Below are 23302 nucleotides of genomic sequence, written 5' to 3' on the forward strand. Positions count from 1 at the left end.
GGGAGGAAGGGCAGGGTGGATAAAAATCAATGATTTTTAAAAATAAAAATCAGATTTTTTTAATTATTTAAATTGGATTTCTTTGATTTAAATCGGATTTCTTTGATTTAAATCAGATTTCTTTGATTTAAATCAGATTTTTTAAAAAATTAAATCAGATTTTTAAAGTAAAATGCTCTCGGAGGAAAAATCTTTCTAAATAGTTTTCTATTGAAGTTACATTAAAGTCCAAAGGCTATTCATCAGGAAATAAGGATTTGTTTTAAGTTTTCATGTGGGCTAAAACTCAGTCTAAGTTTTATTTTTTAATTGTTTAACCACATCAGTTAACAAACATGGATACATATGCTATTATGTTATTGTTTCAGTTAAATAAATTGTTTAAATTGTTATTAAGGAAATGTTTATTTTTCTCCTGCCAATAAAGCACAGCAGAAAAGTTGCCCAAATATAAACAGTTAACTTATTAAACCTCCCAACGATTTCATAATTATGTGCCTATGTATTTCTAATAGTATAACCAAATCAGTAATTTTTGATATAACGGTAAAAACTACTCTGAAAATTGATTATGCCAAAAACGAAACCTTCATCTGGTTGTAAATGTTAAGGTGATACCAGCAAGAATGAGACTTTCCGTAAAAAAATAAAAAAAGATTCAAATCAAGTCTTATTGACTAGTGATTTAAATTAATTTCATTTAAATCAAATCCACCCTGATGAGGGGGAAGAATAGAGAGCAAAGGCCAAAGTCAAGAGCAGACCAGAACTTGCAGACCTGGTACTGCTTCACAGATTCAGAGAATCACAGAATTGTAGGGTTGGAAGGAACCCCAAAGGTCATCCAGCTCAACCCCCTGCAATGCAGGAATCACAAGTTCTGAACAAGACTTTTCCAACCTGACACCCTCGAGATGTTCGGGGGCTAAAATTACCACTGGTTGGCAAAGGCAGCTCTGAGCAAACGGCCAACATCTGTCTGTCTCGGGAGACGATGGAGGAGAGCACCTTGGGGTGAAGTCAAAGGGTTGGGAGCTTGCACCGCCTGCTGTGGCTGCAGATACCAACAGGGGAGAGACAGGTTTTGCTGCAGGTGGGGCAGAGGAAGGCATTTGGCTGCATTTGGCTGCACTGCTGCTGGTACATTATGCCGTTTCTTCTGATACCCAGCTCCACCTCTCTTTCAAATCGGAACCAGTGAAGGCGGTGAAGGTCCTGCGTGAGTGTCTGGAGGCGGTTGGAGGGTGGATGGCGGCTAACAGATTGAGGTTGAATCCTGACAAGACAAAAGTACTGTTTTGGGGGACAGGGGGCAGGCAGGAGTGGAGGACTCCCTGGTTCTGAGTGGGGCAACTGTGCCCCTGATGGACCAGGTGCGCAGCCTGGGAGTCATTCTGGACTCATATCTGTCCATGGAGGCGCAGGTCAAATCTGTGTCCAGGGCAGCTGTGTACCAGCTCCATCTGGTACGTAGGCTGAGACCCTATCTGCCCGCGGACTGCCTCGCCAGAGTGGTGCATGCTCTGGTTATCTCCCGCTTGGACTACTGCAATGAGCTCTACGTGGGACTACCTTTGAAGGTGACCCAGAAACTGCAACTAATCCAGAATGCGGCAGCTAGACTGGTGACTGGGAGCGGCCGCCGAGACCATATAACACCAGTCCTGAAAGACCTTCATTGGCTCCCAGTACGTTTCCGAGCACAATTCAAAGTGTTGGTGCTGACATTTAAAGCCCTAAATGGCCTCAGCCCAGTATACCTCAAGGAGCGTCTCCATCCCCATCGTTCTGCTTGGATGCTGAGGTCCAGCTCCGAGGGCCTTCTGATGGTTCCCTAAATGTGAGAAGTGAGGTTACAGGGAACCAGATGTAGGGCCTTATTGGTGGTGGCACCTGCCCTGTGGAACGCCCTCCCATCAATGTCAAGGAAATAAACAATTACCTGACTTTTAGAAGACACCTGAAGGCAGCTCTCTTTAGGGAAGCTGTTAATATTTGATGAATCATTGTATTTTAATTTTCTGCTGAAAGCCGCCCAAAGTGGCTGGGGAAACCCAGCTAGATGGGTGGGGTATAAATAAATTGTTGTTGTTGTTGTTGTTGTTGTTGTTGTTGTTGTTGTTGTTGTTGTTTTCCTCCCTGGTTGATAACACCATATTATGTTTTATATATGCTGTAAGCTGCCCAGTGTGGCTGGGGAAAACCAGCCAGATGGGAGGGGTATGTACATATGCATGTATGTATAAATAAATAATTTATTATTATTGTTATTGTTATTATTATTATTATTATTATTATTATTATTATTATTATTATTAGACTCAAAGAAGCCACACAGGCACCAGGAAAACAGAGAACATCTACACAGACAAATATGGGTGGCCTAAAAACACTGCAACAGAGAGATGACCCTTACCTGGTTACTCGCTATATTTATTTCTGTGACACATGTATGGTCAGAAACACACGCCAACCACCTGGGGCACCCAGGAGACCTGTTGCCATAGGCCCAGAAGTGCAGGTTACACTTGGCATCCACCAAAACACCCTACCAAGCACCAGCCCTGCCACACAACCCAGCACCCGCCAAGTAAAGATGGCACAGAAGACGCTCCAAAACTCCCAGGTAACGGTTGGAGACAGCAAGTATTCTCAGGGGGGTTCAGACATGGGAAAGATGTCAGGGAGCAGCTGTCCGGTTGAAAATTCTCAAGAGTAAACCTGACACACCAGAATGCAAGAAACCAGCCATCCACGGCCTGCCACTATCCCAGTGACACGAGAGTAAGCCTACTGTCTGCCGACTGGTGGTGAGGACCCGGAGGCTGTTGCTCTCTCCTTCCTCCACCTCTCCCCAGCCCAGCTCCATCCAGATGGCCCCGTGAACAGTCACTCATTTAATCTCTCCTCCTGGAGAGCTAAGCCTCCTGATTGAGTCAAAACAATCCCTAAATTATCTGCTTATTCCCAGCGCCTTCATTTCCAGGCCTGATCTCAGATCGCTTCCGCCCGTCCGTCAGCCAGACTGAGACTTATCAGCTGCAGCAAAGGAACGGAGGGCTTCCCTCCTTTGTGGACTCCTGGGTTCTTCGGTCTCGATGTTTTCCCCAAACCTTAGGGTGGCCCTCATGCAGAAAGACTTCCAGAAGAAAAAAAATGGCATGGATCAGGGCAATGGCGCATCTTCTCCAGGACCCTGTTTTCACAGGGACCAACGAGATGCCCAAATGAGAAACCCACAATCAGGATTTGAACACAAGAGCAACTCTCCCAGCAACTGGTATTTGGGAGCTTTGCCGCCTCCAGCTGTGGAGGTGAAACATAGTAGCCATCAATAGGCTTCTCCTCCATGTATTTGTCCAATCCTCTTTTAACACCTCAACGGAAGCAGCTTCAAAGCATCACGAAAGGCTGTTTCAAAGTCCTGTTGCAAAAAAAGGTCCCCACCCTGCTCTTTGAGAGCCTGAAAACCAGAGGTTGAAAGTGCAGTGCAGTAGGACTGTTTGCAAAAGGGCTTTCAAAGAGCCTTATGCTCAGCTGTTCCCAGGAGGGGAAGAGGGGTGTACAGTGAAGCAGAGCAGGATTTAACCCCTGCCTATCAGCTGATGAGCACTGGGTGGAATATCTGAGAGAAGAGAGAACAGGAGCTGAGCGGCTCTTCTCCAGCACAGTCACTCAAAAATCATAGCTGGCGGGGACCCCAATGGCCATCTAGTCCAGACCCCAATCCTTCTTGTGCAACGCCCTTCTTGAAATGTGAAGCAATCATTTTCTTCAAGCACCTGGAAGCTTGCCCCAAACCATGACCTAATGTTGCTCATCTTCCCACTTCCTGAAAAGGTGAGAGCCTCTGTACTATTCTGTTCTCACTGCCTCTGCTGCACATTACCAAGGGAGAGAGAGATTTTACTTTCTTGGGTTCCATGATCACTGAAGATGGTGACAGCAGTCACGAAATTAAAAAGACGCCTGCTTCTTGGGAGAAAAGCAATGACAAACCTAGACAGCATCTTCAAAAGCACAGGCATCACCTTGCCAACAAAGGTCCATATAGTTCAAGCTATGGTTTTCCCAGTAGTGATGTATGGAAGTGAGAGCTGGCCCATAAAGAAGGCTGAGCGCCGAAGAATGGATGCTTTTGAATTCTGGTGCTGGAGGAGACTCTACAGAGTCCTATGGACTGCAAGAAGATCAAACCTATCCATTCTTAAGGAAATCAGCCCTGAGTGCTCACTGGAAGGACAGATCCTGAAGCTGAGGCTCCAAGACTTTGGCCACCTCATGAGAAGAGAAGACTCCCTGGAAAAGACCCTGATGTTGGGAAAGATGGAGGGCACAAGGAGAAGGGGACGACAGAGGACGAGATGGTTGGACAGTGTTCTTGAAACTATGAACATGACTTTGACCAAACTGTGGGAGGCAGTGGAAGACAGAAGTGCATGGTGTGCTCTGGTCCAGGGGGTCACGAAGAGTCGGACACGATTAAAGAACAACAACAACTTTGTTCTGTTCAGGAAAGGAATGGCTTATGAAGTGGGGAATCTGGAGTGTGGGCAGCCAAATGGGTGACAGACAGGCAGTCATTCCATGGACAAGGGAAAACCACCCAGGAAAGGATTAGGTTCTTGGTGTGGGACAAAGAGGTGTGATTAACTTGGCTTGGGAAACCAGGAACTTGTAAATATTTCTTTCCTCTTACTTAATGGGTGTGAGGTGGAGGTCAAGGGAAGGTTGGAGACCAACCTGATACTCAGGTTTCTGTCACCAGACCCTCCCCATTTGTGATGTATCCGTGATGTAATTTTAGGGGTGTTGTGAGTATTTTTGTAAAACTGATAAAAGTGGGAGCCATCCTTTGTTCTGGGTTCCTTCCTGCTTCTCCCATGTGGTGGGTGGAAGCAGTGGCGTAGCGTGGGTTGTCAGCACCCGGGGCAAGGCAAGTAATTTGCGCCCCCTAACCCGTGGATTTGCGCCCCCAACCCTAACCCCCAGATGTTGCGCCCGGTGCGGCTGGCCCCCTCTGCACCCCCCACACTACGCCACTGGGTGGAAGTCTTGTTGCAACAGTTGTTTGAATAAAGACCAGGCCTACTGGCTGCTGTTTAGCTCCTCTGTTCCTGGATGGTGTCTTTGTTTGGTCATCCAAGTGAGCCCAAGGATTTCCCTATAACATCCGAATGGATTTAAACCAGGAGTCAGCAAACTTTTCCAGCCGGGGGGCAGTCCACTGTCCCACAGACCTTATGGGGGGCTGGACTATATATATATATTTTGGGGGGAGGGATGAACGAATTCCTATGCCCCACAAATAACCCAGAGATTGGTTTTAAATAAAGGCACACATTCTACTCCTGTAAAATCACCAGGCAGGCCCCACAAATAACCCAGAGATGCATTTTAAATAAAAGGACATATTCTACTCATGTAATAACATGCTGATTCCAGGACCGTCCGCAGGAAGCAGGAAGCCATGTAGGCAGCAGGAACAAGGCATCCCGCCATAATCCCCCAAGTGTGAGAGCACAAACATGGCCCCCCACCCAGCGAGTGACCAACGGGGCAACAATGCACATCTGCAGAGGTAGTTGAGCAAGCCAGGTGTTCTGAAAGCCCATCTCCAGACCAGTCCTGAGGGCAAGGAGATGTCAAGAGTTTTATTGTTCTTCCGGTGATGGGGACTTAAGAGGTGTTGGGAAAGGGGCCTGATAAAGAGACCTAATGTTGGACTTGTGCCACCCTTGTAGACCCCTCCCCCTTTGTGACATGCTAGTGATGTAGTGATGATGTCTCAGTGATGCTGCTCCAAGTGTATTCTGGGATATTGTGGGAAGTTTTAAAAGAGGGGGGTCACCCCTTACTCGGGGTTCTTACTCCTGTGGGGACCTGTTGCACAACAATAAGGATCATGGTCTACTGACTGCTGCTTTGCTGGAGCTTTCTTCTTTTACTGACCACATGGACCCACAGGGGACTTGCACCCCGATGAGCTGGGTTGTTGAGTAGTCTCTCACCCAGGAACTTTTTTCCTTAACAGAAGGAAGGTGAGATATAAAAGGAAGTAACAAAAAAGTAGCTGAAAGTAGCCAGAGAGGGAGACAATAGAGTGAAATCGGGGATGAAGCACAATAGAATGGGGCTGCCACAAAGAATGCCCCGCCATGTGTCACCAGCCTAGAATTGGCACCATGCTAACACCCATGGAACGTCCTAGAAGGTTTGAGCACCTTGGGTTGCAATGCAGGTGGTAGATCTAGATGTCTGACGCTACGATTCTTTGATCCTGTGCTCCACGTTAGCTCTGCCACCTCGGAAACACGACTTCTCTTGTGCACACCACAAAGCTTTCCCCGCCTTCTAGGTCCACGCAACGTGGAATGCAAGATTGCCAACTCAGAAACAAGATTCACACGAGGCTCCACACAGACACACACACACACCTGGCACCATTGCGGGAGTAAACCTGCTCTGCCAGCCCACGATTGCCCCACAGACCTCCCTTTCCCTGCCGTGGAAATCCTAGCTGTGGGGCAGCCAATATATGCCAGGAGGGTCCTTACCTGTGAGAAGTGAAGTTGTCGTACGAGCCCACAGTGTAGTGTCGAAAGAGCCTCTTGGTCCTGTCTTCTCGAGTTTCTGGAAGGAAAGAGCAAATGTTTCTCAGAGACGTTGAAAGTCGGGAAGCACCAATTTCAACCCCATCCCTACCTTCACCTCCCATGGGATGTGCTCATCCCAAGCTCTTGGTGTTTATGAAGGGCCACCTGGAGATTCTAGGGACAGGTGGGGAGATGTGTCTGGAGGGGATGAAACCCCAGGGATGTGGCGAAGGACTGACAGGGCCACTTCCTTGGGTGCCCAACTCCTGTGCTTCTACTACTCGGATGCATGTTGCCATCTCGCCAAAAGCGGGCCAAATTGAGAAGTGGGCACGTGGTGAGCAAGTCTTGCCCTGCACTTAATCCCCCAGCCCCCAATGTGACAGATCACATCCAGAGAGATCCACATGGACTATAACTGGCCTTTAAACCAGCATGATAGCTGCTGCTACCACAATGGTGCCAGGGTAGCTATGGAACAAGAAGAAAAATAGGTGGGGAGGGATAGGGGCCATTGGCAAACTGAATATTAGGTTTGCACCAACAATTTCTACTTTTAATCTCAAAACTCTTTGATGTTCCACCTGTTGGTTTTACATGTGGGCTTAATGTATTGTTTTGCATTGCATTTTGCTTTTTATTCCTGCCTCCCTGCACAATGCCACGGTAATTCGGAAGGATGGGTTTATAAACCCTGCAAAGAAATAAGTAAATGGTTAGTATCAGTGGGCCGCCTGGAAGGTTGATTCCCTGAGGAAAGCCACACCAAGTTCTGCCACCAGGCTAAGCCAGAGGGATCTGCCTGCGTGGCTGACCTCAGTGGGCGTGGTGTGTGCCCTCCAAGGAAGGAAGCGAGTCTGGCCTGGACCAGGAATGCTGGGAGAACGTTCAGGACCCCTAAGAAGTGGAGACCCTCAAGCCATGAGCTGGAGCTTGAGAAAGGCTGCAACCAAGTCTCTGGAAGTTGATGTCTTTGATGTGTAGCCTGCAGACATGGAACAGGAGAGTTGACCTGGAGTAGGACCTCAGCAACAGCCCCCTGACTCCTCGGCACTCTCCAAAAGCTTTACCTTTTCATCTCTTGACCGTCCTGAAGCTAAGATGGATCAAGGACCGGTGAGAAAAGCCTCTTAAGTTTCCTCTCTGGCAGGCCAGCTGTCCAGTGTTTCCAGCAAAGGGGTGGCTCGGATCATCATGGAAAGGCAGGAAGGAGCAGATGTTTGGGAGAAGTGAGGAGGAGGAGAGAGGATTCATGACCGACTTCAGCGATCTCGTTTTGGGAGCTGCTTCTCATCCCTCACTTGGCTGATGCGAGGTGGCCCCTTCTGCTCCTGGAAGAAGGATGCTGTTGACCGATGCAGAGTCCAGGCAGGCAGGATGAGGCCCTTTCTGAAGCCACAACACGGAAGCCTGCTTGGTCCCCATTTCCTTCTCCCAGAACTCGCGCATGGCATCCAGACCGCTTGCTCCGTGGGAAGGAGCCATTTTCGAAGGAGAGCAGTTCAGCTTGTGAGAAACGGTTGACGAAGCACAATATGGCTCCAGCCCTCGCCCTCTGTGCCGCAGAGAAATGGGGGCATCGTGGAGCAGCAGACTCAAAAGTCCTTTGGGGTGGCGTTTCTGAGGCCAAGAACTTTCCTGGCAAAGTCTAAACGCAACTCCGGCAAAAGTGACCGGCCCCAGACTGCAAGCGGAGAAGTGCCATTCTCCCTCGCCGCCAGCAGGTGGGGCACTTCCCCTACTCTGGAGAAAGCACCTGGGCTACTGCTTCTGAAGTGTTTAACCTGCTTACCCTCAGGTCTCTCATCTCCGATAATAAGCGCCCCTTTGAGCAAACAGATGTTCCAAATGGAGGTCAGCGCCAGCCAGGCCTGGGAGCGCAGGTGAGGTTAGACGGCAGCCGGTTCTGAGAAGGCATCTGCAGCTGTGGCCAAGAGGAAGGGCAGGAATGTGCCAGGTTGCTGCTCAAAGCTGCCCAGGCTGCTGTGCCACACTTGGTGGGCACAAAAGACATTGGGGCAGAAGGGGAGGGGCATCGCCGCCTCCAGCTTCAAGGAGCGACAGCTTCCTTCCACACCGCGCCAAGAGAGGATGAAACCTGCCACAATTGCATCTCATATGGGGGGGCTTGGTTCCATGAGTTCTGTGCAGACGCAAAAAACGCATAGACTCAAAAACTTCCCCCTTGTGACCATCCTTACTCTTTCGAAGCCCAGTAAGCAAGGCAGAAAGCTTAAAAGCGCTTTCTGCACTGAGCATGCCTTTAATTTCTGCAATTTCAACAGGCTGGCCTTCAACCATGCAAGGTTGAAATCGCCCAAGTTAAGTATACGTAATATGTAGCTGAATTGTACCTGCTTTCCCCCTTTCCCCTCCATGCTAGCAAAAAACGTAGCAGGAGGCCCATATTCCACAGCTTTGTGTGCAGAAATATTTTGTGGCCTGGAGGGGGTTTGCAAACTATTTCTGCTCATGGGGTATGTAGTCATGGCTTACCTACTGAACTACTGTATACCTGAAGGAGCATCTCCACCCCCATAGTTCTGCCCGGACACTGAGGTCCAGCGCCAAGGGCCTTTTGGTGGTTCCCTTGCTGTGAGAAGTGAGGTTACAGGGAACCAGGCAGAGGGCCTTCTCGGTAGTGGTGCCTGCCCTGTGGAACACCCTCCCACCAGATGTCAAGGCAATAAACAACTATTTTACTTTTAAAAGACAACTGAAGGTGGCCCTGTTTAGGGAAGTTTTTAATGTCTGATGCTGTATTGTTTTTAATATTCTGCTGGAAGCCGCCCAGAGTGGCTGGGGAAACTCAGCCAGATGGGCGGGGTAAAAATAAGAAATTATTATTATTTTAACCCTTGTTGTATCACAGAGGAAACGGCAATTGCTGGACTAGTGCCTAGCCAAATCACCCAGATACTTGGCTTTTCCTTGCATGCATCACTCTAGCTGGCCGAGGGGCCAGGCCCCTTTCTATGCCACTGGGAGGTTTTTTTAGCCGCCCCACACACAAGGATCCCACCGTATTTCCCTCAACGCTGCTGCAGTCTTTCTCGCTCTCGGTGGTGTTTTCATACATGGTGTGCAACAGGCAATCCGGCCTCCCTCAAAGTGCTCAGGTTGCATGCAGGAGCAAGCGCCCCATCTGAAGTACGCCAAGTGCCCAAGTGCTTCGGGGAGAGGGTGTGGGGTGCTGTGCAGGTGGAGATCAGGTGGACCAGATCCCAGGGGAAACGGTGAAATTAGTGGAAGCAGCAAGGCCAATTTCCGAGGTTGCAAACGTGCAGTCCAGAGACGCTACTGAGTGCAGAAGGCTGTGGGGACGGGTGTCAGATATGGTGCCCTCCTCTGTGCTTTGTGAGAGGAGCACTCCAGGGACGTCCATGCGGCCCTTGACCCCAGCCATGCCGCTCCGCTCCCTTGTGCCTCAAAAGGCCCGGACCGTTTACCTGGTCCTGAGAAGGACCTCCTGGTGGGGAGTGGCGGGTCGGGCAGGGCCAAGCCTTCCACACGGATCCTCTTCCTTCCATGCTTGGCGAATCTCTTGCTTGACTTCGCTGCTGCGACCCTGGAGGAAGCTGACCCTGAGAGCCAAGGAATTGACGACAGAGAGTGCCGGTTGGCTAGACGGCTTTGCTTTCTGCATCCGGCACGGGGAAGATTGGCTATTTCGGCACAATCACGTTTTCTTTCGTTTTCCTGGCACGTGCCCTTTTTCAAGCCAAAGGCTGCGGAGTGGGGGAAGGCAAGCCTGGACCAAGAAGGACCATTGTGCCTGTTCCAGCACAACTTAGCAGCAGCGGTGATGCTGAAGGCAGCAACCAGGGCCATCTTTACCCGGGGTGCAAGGGGTGCGGGGCACCAGGGCGCTGAATTCTGGGGGGCGTCCGCTACCCACCGCTGAAGCTGCCTAAGCTCTTAACTATCTACCTGTTATGAAATAATAATAAATTTTGATCACGCTAGAAAAACAAAATACATATATACCTAGGTATTACCGAAATGTATACCTACTGTTTCACTAAAGGACTTTCGACTTTGTGCGCTCATTTACCAAAGACGCGCCACGCCAGCAGCGGCGCTTGTCATTCAAAACGGCGGCACTTCAGACTCATCGACGGCGCTTGTCATTCACAACGGCGCCGTGCACGTGAAATAAACTCTTAAATCAAAATATTATGTTACGTATTGTACTGAGCTGGTATGCGGCAGCGGGGCAAGTCAGCGGCACCTTTGACACGGCTGATGTTTCTCCGAAGTAGGTGCTTAAATGATACTTAAGTGTGGTGGTGTTGTATACTTAAGTAGAAGTGTATTGTAAATGAACGAATATACATTTTTTAAAAAAACCAGAAGCATTTTTTACTTGGTATTATAAGTGAGGACATTAACAGACAGGATGTTAAATTGTTTTTATATGCAACAACAGCGGCAAGAGTATTGTTGGCCCAGAAATGGAAGCAAGAAGAAATTCCGACGAAAGAAGAATGGCAGACGAAATTAATGGACTACGCAGAACTGGGCAAAATGACAGGAAGGATTCAAAACCTGCGGGACCAGAGATTTACAGAAGATTGGAAGAAATATACGAACTATTTGAAGAGCAACTGTAATCAACAAATTACACTAGTAGGACTACAAGAAGTTTTGTAAGGAGGAATATATGAAATATTGCAAAGAAGAGAGAAGTTAGTTATGATATTTAAATGTAATAGTGAAAGTAAGAAATGTAAATTAAGGGAAAAAGATTGGGAAATTTTCAGATGTGATTGATGGAAGTAAAAAAAAGTGTATAAGATATAAAAGTATGTTTAATAATTGTTGAAAATGATATATTAAAAACATATATGTATGTATATGTGTGTGTGTATATGTATACATAATAAATAGATATAATGTATGTATATCTAAATGAATGAGCAAATTAAAAAAAATGTTTCTTTTTCCTCCCTTCTTTCGTAAACAAGAGATAAGGCGTAAGCGTGGTGTTTGACATAAGCATAATAAAAGTTAATTTGGGGGCTAAACTAAATTTGGGGGTGCTGGGCGGATCTTTCCATGCATATGCTAAAGACAGCAACAACCTTTCTCTGAGGCTTCATTTACTCTGCAGGAGTAAATGGTCGCTGGGGGGGACGACCCAATCAGCTGACTTCCTGGCCTCATGTCCATTTTCTGGAGCTGCACAAACAATGAAACATAGGTATCAGGGGTATGCAAACACACATGTATGCCCAAGGTGTATGGGCTGGAGTATGACTGGGGAGAGGGGCGCAGTGATTTGGGGGGACCTGTACTGGCCAGAAGGCGAGAGGCAGAGTCAGAGGAAACTTCAGAGTTGGAGGGTGGAGCGAAGGATGGGTTGCAAGAAGAGGAGGAAGAGGCAGGGGAGGAAAGCGAAGGGTCGGGTACTTCCCCACCATCTCCCAGAACCAGGAGGTGTGTGAAAGGCGGGGATCAGAGTAAGTTTCCACCTAGGCACAGTCTCTGGCTGCATGCATGCCCTTCGGGGAAGGTAGGTGTACTGATGGGGGTGGGGAGTGGTCCACAGTTGCTGTAACTGCTCCATAGTCCAAGGAATAGCTGCCTAGATATTCAGATTTCTGGGCATTGAATTACAAGAGGATCTGTCCTGGAGTGTCAACACAAGGGGGCTTGTGAAGAAGGCACAGCAGAGACAGTATTTTTTGAGAATACTAAGGAAAAACCATCTTCCGCAGAAACTGCTGCTTGCCTTCTATCACTGTGCCATTGAGAGCGTGCTCACTTATGGCTTATGTGTGTGGTACGGAAGCTGTAATACCCGGGACAGGATGGGGTTGTGCAGGGTTGTTAAGGAGGCAGAGAGCATTGTTGGCTGCCCACTCTCCACCTTAGAGCAGATTTATGCCACAAGGTGCCATAGGAAGGCACTGGACATAGTAAAAGATCCATTGCATCCTGGTCACTGTCTCTTCGAGCTCTTGCCGTTGGGACAGAGATACAGGACGATGAAGACAAGAACGAGTCGTCTTAAGAACAGCTTCTTCTTCAGAGCGATCTCGGCCCTGAATGGGAAGCCCGGACTTTGAAAGTCATCTAATCTCCCTTGATGTATTATACTGTATTGTTTAATTAGTGTTTTTATGGAGCAGTCAAGTAATTTCGTTGTCCCCGAAGGGGGCAATGACAATAAAGATATTATTATTATTATTATTATTATTATTATTATTATTATTATTATTATTAGATGCTAGTCAAGCATGTGTGTGGTGGTGGTGGGGTATTTGAAGTGTCTGCTTTAGATAATAAAGAGATAACTTTCTGCCGTTTGTATTCCTTTGGCTGGGAAGTGCCGCTGACAGTGTGTGTGTGTGTAGTTTTCATTATAATTCTCAATTATATTATGTTGATTTAATTATGTTGATTCTTCAACACCAACTTCTTTGGACAGGTCATGTTGGGCGGATGCCTGATGATCGTCTTCCAAAGCAACTGCTCTATTCCAAACTTTAAAATGGAAAGCGTAATGCTGGTGGTCAACAAAAGAGGTTTAAAGACTGTCTCAAGGCAAATCTTTAAAAATGTAGTATAAACACCAACAACTGGGAAACACTGGCTTGCGAGCACTCCAGTTGGAGAACAGCCTTTGCCAAAGGTGTCATGGGCTTTGAAGACACTCGAACTCAGGACACAAGGGAGAAACATGCTGAGAGGAAGGCATGCTTGGCAAATCCACACCATGATCAACTCCCACCTGGAAACCAATGTCCCCACTGTGGAAGGACGTGTGCATCCAGAATTGGCCTCCACAGTCACTTAAAGGTAAAGGTAAAGGTACCCCTGCCCGTACGGGCCAGTCGTGTCCGACTCTAGGGCTGCGTGCTCATCTCGCTCTAGAGGCCGTGAGCCGGCGCCGTCCGAAGACACTTCTGGGTCACGTGGCCAGCATGATGAAGCTGCAGCTGGCGAGCCAGCACCAGCGCAGCACACAGAAACGCCGTTACCTTCCCGCTATAAAGTGGTACCTATTTATCTACTTGCACTTAAGAGTGCTTTCGAACTGCTAGGTGGGCAGGAGCTGGGACCGAACGACGGGAGATCACCCCGCCGCGGGGATTCGAACCGCCGACCATATGATCGGCAAGTCCTAGGCACTGAGGTTTTACCCACAGCGCCACCTGCGTCCCTCCACAGTCACTTACTCACTTGTTAAAACCGTGTTTATGGAAGGCAATCTTACTCGGCTACAAGGGATCGCCGAAGAATAGGACTTCTCCATACTTTCAACCTGCCCTTAGTGACCAGTCCTTGCTAGCCTCTCCAATGGGGACATTATTCAGTACTAACAGCTAGTGCCACACAATGTCCATCAAGGAACTGTGAAGCAGGTGAGGTGGCAGAGGGTTTGATCCTGGCAGGGGTTGGTAGCAGCACTGCAGGAAGGAGAGCAGGGGGTGGTGCTGAGTTTTGCCTCCCCTTTCTTTGCCCTCCCCTTCCCGGTTAAGCTCACTGCCTCTCCCTCCACCGCTCTGCCTCCTGCCCCTCTTCCCTGCCTCTCGCCTCCGGGCACTTGGTCCTCCTTTGAAAAAACACACACGCTCCTATCGATCTCATTCCAGATAAGAGAATAGAAGCGGCGTGACTTCGTGACGGAAGCTGGATTTATGGGCTGTCCGCAGCCAGAAGGCTCATTCTCTTCCCGACTTCTAAATTTAGCCACTGCTGAGCTGGTACTTAATGGAGCCGTCAAGGAGGCACCGGGGATTGGGGTTGATGGATGGAGAGAACAGGAGAGGAGGAAGAAGAAGAAGAGGAGAGGATGGGCAGGCAGGCGGGGAAGAGAGAGACAGGCAGCCAGGCTCTATATAGGAAGGCAGCAGGAGGGCGCTCACGGTCTGGCAGGCCAGGCAGCAAACAGGACCAAGCCAACTGTTTGTGCATGTGTGAATGTGCACACAACATTGATCTGAAGCAAGGCAATTGAAAGCAGAGATTTCGAATCACCAAGAAAAAAGAGAGGCAGACTTAAAGGACAGGTTTATCTCAAGCTTCCCGTTTTGCAACTCACGGCCCTTCCTGAGCATCTTAACGGGTTGCTGTTATTATTGATACATAAGGGCTTGCAAGCGAATGGCACTCTTGTGCTACCCAGAAGCGCCACCCCAAACCTCTGCCCGCACAGCTCCCATGTGCCTTTCGCAAAACACAAGACCATCTCTCTAGAGATAAGAGCCGAGAGGCGTGAAATGAACAGACTCGCGCTTGGCTCTCGGTTCTCTGCTCTCAAACAAGGACACTAAGCAAGACCACTTCATTGAAGACAAGGACCAGAATCCAGGACAGCGTTGTGGGTGCTGGATTTAGGTCAGGCATAGGCAAACTCGGCCCTCCAGATGTTTTGGGACTACAGTTCCCATCATCCCAGACCACTGCTCCTGTTAGCTAGGGATGATGGGAGTTGTAGTCCCAAAACAGCTGAGTTTGCCTATGCCTGATTTAGGTCCTACTCATGGGCTTTTTTAGGGGGGGACAGAACCAAGTTATCTGCAATGCAATTGGTCAATTAGTTAAGTATTTTTTAATTTATTTACTTGATTTGGGGCAGGGGCAGCTGCACCCCCTGCACCCCTCTGGCTACACTCATGGTCCCACTGCCCAGAACCAACCAGAGGGCTGGCTGGCATTTTTATTATTATTAGTAGTAGTAGTATTTATTGATTGCTTTCCAATTTATTTATTTACATAAAAAAGCTAACTACTGCTGGATTGTAAAACAACAACAACCTCAAAGTTGTTTGCAAAAATGATGACCCCCCCAAAAATATAATATTTACAACCCTACTTTAAAAAAACAAACAAAAGTTAAAAATTTTAAACAGATTAAAATTAACTCATGCTCAGGTGAAATCACTAGTTAGCATGTCCGGGCCTTGTTCGCTATTGGAATTAATGTGGCAATTGCTCCGCCAACTGAGGGTGGCCATGTGCCATTGGGATTTCCCACGGGTATTTGGTGCCACCCTATGAGAAGTGGATTCTGGATTAGGTGGGCCACTGGCCTCATCCAGCAGACAATTCCTTTGACTTTTTATGATGTTGTTGTACTGATGAAAGGCATCTGGGCTCCTTTGGGAGGGAGGGAGGTTTGGGTTAAACCAGGGGTCAGTAAACTTATAAACCAGGGGTCTCCAGCACTGATTGCGCGGGGGAGCATGTCCCCCTACGTGTGCGCACAAGCTATTTCTGGCACACTTCTGGGTCGGAGGAGCACTGGAAATAGCTTGTGTGCATGTGCACGGGCCTCCTACGACCCGGATGTGCACCGGAAATAACGCATACGCAAATAACACTTGCACATGCGCACAAGCTATTTCTGATGCTCCTCCAACCCGGAAGTGGGTAGCTGTGCAGCGCAGCGCCAGTAAGAGCAGGCAGCGGCAGGCGGGGGTCACCGCGGGCCCGATAAACAAGTCCCTTGGGCCTTATCCGGCTCGCAGACCTTAGGTTGGAGACCCCTGGGTTAAACAGCGTCTTAAAAAGTAGAGACATCACCTTGCCAACAAAGGTCCGTATAGTAAAAGCTATGGTTTTCCCAGTAGTGATGTATGGAAGTGAAAGCTGGACCATAAAGAAGGCTGATCGCCGAAGAATTGATGCTTTTGAATGATGGTGCTGGAGGAGACTCTTGAGAGTCCCATGGACTGCAAGAAGATCCAACTTCTCCATTCTGAAGGAAATCAGCCCTGAGTGCTCACTGGAAGGACAGATCCTGAAGCTGAGGCTCCAAGACTTTGGCCACCTCATGAGAAGAGAAGACTCCCTGGAAAAGACCCTGATGTTGGGAAAGATGGAGGGCCCAAGGAGAAGGGGACGACAGAGGACGAGATGGTGGGACAGTGTTCTCGAAGCGACCAGCATGAGTTTGACCAAACTGCGGGAGGCAGTGGAAGACAGGAGGGCCTGGCGTGCTCTGGTCCAGGGGGTCACAAAGAGGCGGACATGACTAAACGACTAAACAATAACAAGGGTTAAACTGTAAATGTTACGGTAATAAGGAATGGCCCCCTTGGACCCTGATCTAGAAATGCCCATGCAACATTTGACTCAGGACGGATCCTTGCTCTCAGTCGCCCGTGGATTTGGAGGAAACAGGCATTGCAATGGCCTTCCACATACAACGAACCGGGGAAAACACTTTTGCACATTAAAAGTGCTTAACGCAAACAATTAGAGAGAAGAATCCTTAAACCTCTCCTTAAAACCAATTTCTTCCCCAAAACAATCCCCGCTAAGCAAGCTCCTTAAAGCCTTTTGATTTAATGCAAATCTGCAGGAGGAGAACATGAAGGATTTCATGGTGCAGCGACAGGCGTGGAGAGAGAGAGTCTGGGGCGCAGTCAAAGGAAGGCTGCGCCGGGAAACCCGACTCTGCCCCTTGGGCATGCTTATCGCGTGGCCCTCGCGTGCTCCTCTGCCGGCACGACAGCAGGGAGCACAATTGATGCAGCTTCAGGGATGCAAGGTGACAAGACACTACCGCTTTAATCACCGCTCTTTCCCAACTTCAGGCTTGGCAACCGGTACTGATGCAGCCAGAACCAGCCCCACCCACTCCGTGGGGGGGGGGGGGGCGTCAGCATGCTCAGGGAAACCCAGAGGCTTGCAGGAGTACATGTTCCCCTCCCTCCCGCTGCAAAAAACCCCAGGAAGAGGTAAAAAAATACACCCCAAAAAGAAGAGGAAGGATGAAAACGAAAACTGTGCTATTCTTGCACTCAACATTTGCTCAACTGAGTTTCAAATTCAGTGACAACTCTGTGAGGCAGGTTAGGCTGGAGGTAGTAAAGGTAAAGGTAAAGGTAAAGGGACCCCTGACCATTAGGTCCAGTCGTGGATGACTCTGGGTTTGCGGCGCTCATCTTGCTTTACTGGCCGAGGGAGCTGGCATACAGCTTCTGGGTCATGTGGCCAGCAGGACTAAGTCACTTCTGGGGAACCAGAGCAGCGCACGGAAACGCCGTTTACCTTCCTGCCGGAGTGGTACCTATTTATCTACTTGCACTTTGACGTGCTTTCAAACTGCAAGGTTGGCAAGAGCAGGGACCGAGCAACAGGAGCTCACCTTGTCCTGGGGATTCGAACCGCCAACCTTCTGATCGGCAAGCCCTAGGCTCTGTGATTTAGACCACACTGCCACCCGCACTGTCCCCTGAAGGTAGTACCTTGCCTTAAATCACAGCTGAGAGGCGACTTGAACACGAGTCTCTCCAGGAAGCTCACTGGGGTGACCTTTACCCAAGCAGAGCTGGCTGGCTGGGACTTAATGACCACGATGCTCTCTTGCGATCCAATCCTAGCAGCGATTGTGCAAAATGTTTCCAAAAGTTGGGAAGCTTGAAGGAGGCTCAAGGTGGACAGAAACTTTGCTCAAAGTCCAGGAGGCCAATCATGAAAACACCGGTTAGGTTTAATCTGGCAAATATTGGGGTTCTTAAATTTAAAATGGGTTTGGTAATAGGAGGGGGTACGATTGCTCCTATGTTGCAAGGTGATTCTCTGGGTCCCTCTCAAGCCTACATTTCTGTTACTGGAAGTGGATGAAGAATAGGTAAAGGACGTGGGTGGCGCTGTGGGTTAAACCACAGAGCCTAGGACTTGCCAATCAGAAGGTCGGTGGTTCGAATCCCTACGACGGGGTGAGCTCCCATTGCTCGGTCCCTGTTCCTGCCAACCTAGCAGTTCGAAAGCATAAATAGGTACCACTCTGGCGGGAAGGTGAATGGCATTTCTGTGCACTGCTCTGGTTCACCAGAAGCGGCTTAGTCATGCTGGCCACATGACCCAGAAGCTGTACACAGCCTCCCTTGGCCAATAAAGCGAGATGAGCGCCACAACCCCAGAGTCGGTCACGACTGGAGCTAATGGTCAGGGGTACCCTTTACCTTTTTAAAAAGGTAAAGGACCACTGGACAGTTAAGTCCAGTCAAAGACAACTATGGGGTTGCGGCGCTCATCTCCCTTTCACGCCGAGGGAGCTGGTGTTTGTCCACAGACGGCTTTCCGGGTCATGTGGCCAGCAGAACTAAACCACTTCCGGTGCAATGGGACACAGTGATGAAAACCAGTGTGCACAGAAATGCCGTTTACCTTCCCACCGCCGCAGTACCTATTTATCTACTTGTGCTGGTGTGCTTTCGAACTGCTAGGTTGGCAGGAGCTTGGACAGAGCAACGGGAGCTCACCCCGTCGTGGGGATTCGAACCGCCGACCTTCTGATCGGCAGGCCCAAGAGGCTCAGTAGTTTAGACCACAGCGCCACACAAGCGCAAAGAATACGTATAGGTGGAACCAGAATAAAATATCGCCCAGGTTCGAGAAGGGGAGGGGGGTGGCTCTCCCCACAGAGGGAAAGGCAGCTTTGAAGAGGGGTAGCTACCCCTATCATGGGGTGGGTGCCTGACCCACTTCGCTTCTGGTCAGACAAGGTCCTATGCTCTGTTTAATGCAGAAACGGTTTCCCCTGCTTTGCCCAACCCAATGTCCTCCAGCTGTTTTGCACTACTGGAATGGGCCAGAATTGGTCTGTGACATTTGCAATATTCCAAGGACCTTCCTTCTGGCCGCAAAGAGAATATAAAACAGCAGAGAGTATCTAAAACGCTACTTGGAAGCAGCCGATGCTCTCAGCGTTTGCAGGACAGATACAAATGAGTCCCCCCCTCCTTTGTTCCATTCCTTATGGGCGACAAATAGGTTTGCGCCCCCCCCCCGTCAGTGACACCCCCACGTCCGTGGGCCCTAGTTAAAAATGGCCCTTAACTCGCATCGATTGTGAGCAAACCTGATTGTAACATTTGAATACGGAAATGTTAATGATAATCAAGAGCTGCTTAAGAGTAATTAGCTAGATGACTGAAATCCACAATTGCACATGAAGCCTTCGGCAATTAAATGTTCCTGATTTGGAGAGAAAGGGAGATGCACCAATTTACTAGAAAATGCAAAATATCTGGCAAAAAGGGGGGGAGTATCAGAGGGGGAGGAAGTCAGCCATGTCCTCCAGCCGTCTCTCTCTCTCTCTCTCTCTCTCCCTCTCTCTCTCTCTCTCTCTCTCTCTCTCTCTCTCTCTCTCGCTCTCACTCTTTCTTTCTTTCTTTCTTTCTTTCTTTCTTTCTTTCTTATTTCCTTCCCTCCTTTTTTCTAAGGGACCTGACTCATCCCTGGAATTTTCCTCTGATTTTTGAAGCTACTTGCCAGTCATATCCCCAATTGCTCCCCCCCCCCGAAATATCTGCCTCATCCACTGCACCTGACACAGTGCCCAGACAGGATCCTGCAACTCCCAACGATGCCCAAGACCCATTTCTTGGGGGGCTCATCCATCCTGCTGCCCACTTCGCTGTCTCCCCAAAGCCACTGTTGCTCAGCTCATGCCCCTCTCCCTGGCACAGGAATCCCATCTTAAACCAGCCCCTCCACAGACTTCTCATCGCCGTCAAGCTTTCATTCTTCCCCCTTTAAACAGCAGGGGGCAGCCCAACCGAGCGAATGGGGGCACTGCCCCACCAACCTCACTCTGGAAACTGTGGAACTCACCGCCACAGGAGGCAGTGATGACCACCAATGTGAACGGCTTTCAAAGAGGATTTGACAACTTCATTTGACAACTATCAATGGCTCCCAACTAACCACAGTGGCTTTGATCTGAATGCCAATTGCTGGAAATCGCAGGTGGGGAGGGTGTCACACTCGTGCTTGAATTCTGCCTGAGGGTTTCCCATAATAGGCATCTGGTTGGGTCCCATAAGATCAGGATGGTGGACTAGATGCTGGCGGCTCCCAAGTAGCTTTTAAGACACTCTCTCCTGTTTTATGCTCTATTTGCAGGCAGAAGAAAGGTCCGTGGGATATTGTAAAGGCCACACAGATCAATTCTGGCCTGTGGGAGAACTGCAGGGCAATGCCCTTGGCTTGATCCAGAAGTAGTAATAGAAGAATAAGAAGAGGAAGAAGGAGAGGAAGAGGAGGAGGAGGAGGAGGAAGAAGAAGAAGAAGAAGAAGAAGAAGAAGGGAGGAAAAAGAAGAAGAGCTTGAAGAAGAGGAGGAGGAAGAGAAGGAAGAAGAAGAGCATAGTGGAGGAAGAAGAAGGAAAAGAAAAAGAAGAAGACAAACAGGATGAGGAGCTTAGCGGAGGAAGAGGAAGAGGAGGAGGAGGAAGAAGAAGAAGAAGAAGAAGAAGAGGAGGAGGAGGAGGAGGAGGTTGTTAGTGGAAGAAGAAGAAGAAGAAGAGGAAGAGGAAGAAGAGGAGGAGGAGGAGGAGGAGGTTAGTGGAAGAAGAAGAAGAAGAGGAAGAGGAAGAAGAGGAGGAGGAGGAGGAGGAAGAAGAAGAAGAAGAAGAAGAAGAAGAAGAGAGGAGGAAAAAGAAGAAGAGGAGGAGGAGGAGGAGGAAGAAGAGCATAGTGGAGGAAGAAGGAAAAGAAAAAGAAGAAGACAAACAGGATGAGGAGCTTAGCGGAGGAAGAGGACGAGGAGGAGGAGGAAGAAGAAGAAGAAGAAGAGGAGGAGGAGGAGGTTAGTGGAAGAAGAAGAAGAAGAAGAAGAAGAAGAAGAAGAAGAAGAAGAAGAGGAAGAGGAGGAAGAAGAAGAAGAAGAAGAAGAAGAAGAAGAAGAAGAAGAAGAAGAGGAGGAGAAGGAGGAGGTTAGTGGAAGAAGAAGAAGAAGAAGAAGAAGAAGAAGAAGAGGAGGAAGAAGAGGAGGAGGAGGAGGAGGAGGAGAAGGAGGAGGTTAGTGGAAGAAGAAGAAGAAGAAGAAGAAGAAGAAGAAGAAGAAGAGGAGGAGGAGGAGGAGGAGGAGGAAGAAGAGGAAGAGGAGGAGGAGGAAGAAGAAGAAGAGAAGAAGAAGAAGAAGAAGAAGAAGAGGAGAAGGAGGAGGTTAGTGGAAGAAGAAGAAGAAGAAGAAGAAGAAGAAGAAGAAGAAGAGGAGGAGGAGGAGGAAGAAGAAGAGGAGGAGGAGGAGGAGGAGGTTAGTGGAAGAAGAAGAGGAAGAGGAAGAAGAGGAGGAGGAGGAGGAGGAGGAGGAGGAGGTTAGTGGAAGAAGAAGAAGAAGAAGAAGAGGAGGAGGAGGAGGAGGAGGAGGAGGAGGAAGAGGAGGAGGAGGAGGAGGAGAAGGAGGAGGTTAGTGGAAGAAGAAGAAGAAGAAGAAGAAGAAGAAGAAGAAGAAGAAGAAGAAGAAGAAGAAGTGGAGGAGGAGGAGGAGGAGGAGGAAGAAGAAGAGGAGGAGGAGGAGGAGGAGGAGGAGGAGGAGGAGGAGGTTAGTGGAAGAAGAAGAGGAAGAGGAAGAAGAGGAGGAGGAGGAGGCAGAGGAGGAAGAAGAAGAAGAGGAAGAAGAAAAAGAAGGAGGAGGAGAAGAAGAAGAGCTTAGTGGACCAGCAGCCTTGCTCTCTCAACTCCCAAAAATGAAGGTAGGCTTCTTGCCATCAGCTCTCCCTGAGCAACCCCAAACTCCCATTATTTCCAGGACCAAAATGGAGCAACCACCACAACAAGCCTTTGCTCCTCATTTGCAGCAGCTGTACATGGTGTGTGTGCACGCGCAAAAGGGCCCTAAAGACAGACCCCTGCCCTGCCTGTTCTGTCCCTCAGGCTCAGGCACCACAGGCAAGTCCTTGCTCTCTGGATAAGGCTGTGTTAGGTACAAGACCAAAAGAATAATAGAATCTTAAGAGTTCAAAGGGACCCAAGGGGCATCTAGTCCAACCCCCTGCAATGCAGGAATCTCAGTTAAAGCATCTCTGATAGGTGGCCATCTCTCCTCTGCTTAGAAACCTCCAAGGAAGAAGAGTCCACCAGCTCCCGAGGGAGACCGTTCAACTCTTCAACAGCTCTTATTGTCAGAAAGTTCTTCCTGGGGTTTCGTTGGAATCTCCTTGTTTGAGATTTGAAGCCATGGGTTCAAGTCCTACCCTCCGTAGCAGCAGAAAACAAGCTTATTCTGTTGCAAGAGTCCTGCTGGATCAGGTCCATAGCCCGTCTAGTCCAGCATCGTTTTCTCACAGTGGCCAACAAATAATAATAATAATTTATTATTTGTACCCCGCCCACCTGGCAGGGCTTCTCCAGCTACTCTGGGCAGCTTCTAACGAAGATTAAAAATACATTAAAATGTCACGCATTAAAAACTTCCCTGAACAGGGCTGCCTTCAGATGTCTTCTAAATGTCAGGTAGTTGTTTATCTCTTTGACATCTGGTGGGAGGGCGTTCCACAGGGCGGGCACCACCACCGAGAAGGCCCTCTGCCTGGTTCCCTGTAGCTTTGCTTCTCACAGTGAGGGAACCACTAGAAGTCCCTTGGATCTGGACCTCAGTGTCCAGGCTGAGCGATGGGGGTGGAGACGCTCCTTCAGGTATACTGGACCAAGGCCATTTGGGGCTTTAAAGGTCAGTACCAACACTTTGAATTGTGCTCGGAAACGTCCTGGGAGCCAATGTAGGTCTTTCAGGACCAGTGTTATATGGTCTTGACAGCTGCTCCCAGTCACCAGTCTGGCTGCCACTTTCTGGATTAGTTGTAGTTTCCGGGTCACCTTCAAAGGTAGCCCCACATAGAGCTCATTGCAGTAGTCCAAGCAAGAGATAACTAGAGCATGCACCACTCTGGCGAGACAGTCTGCGGGTAGGGAGGGTCTCATCCTGCGTACCAGATGGAGCTGGCAGACAGCCGCCCT

At 49.0% G+C, this 23302-nt stretch overlaps 1 protein-coding gene across 11 annotated transcripts in view; it reads right to left on the minus strand.

Annotated features, from left to right (window-relative positions):
• SHANK3 (SH3 and multiple ankyrin repeat domains 3) overlaps positions 1 to 23302 on the minus strand; it is a 455788-nt gene that overhangs the window by 98092 nt on the left and 334394 nt on the right. For all 11 annotated transcript variants that reach the window (XR_014223665.1, XR_014223666.1, XM_082238697.1 and 8 more), the window contains one exon: positions 6558 to 6633. Coding sequence is in view for 9 of the 11 variants with exons in the window: in XM_082238697.1 (XP_082094823.1) it covers positions 6558 to 6633 (76 nt within the window). In the remaining 2 variants the exon portion in view is untranslated. The remainder of the gene's footprint in view (positions 1 to 6557; positions 6634 to 23302) is intronic.

The sequence above is a fragment of the Podarcis vaucheri genome (assembly GCF_965113315.1).
Source record: "Podarcis vaucheri genome assembly, chromosome: 10".
NCBI classification, from domain to species: domain Eukaryota; kingdom Metazoa; phylum Chordata; class Lepidosauria; order Squamata; family Lacertidae; genus Podarcis; species Podarcis vaucheri.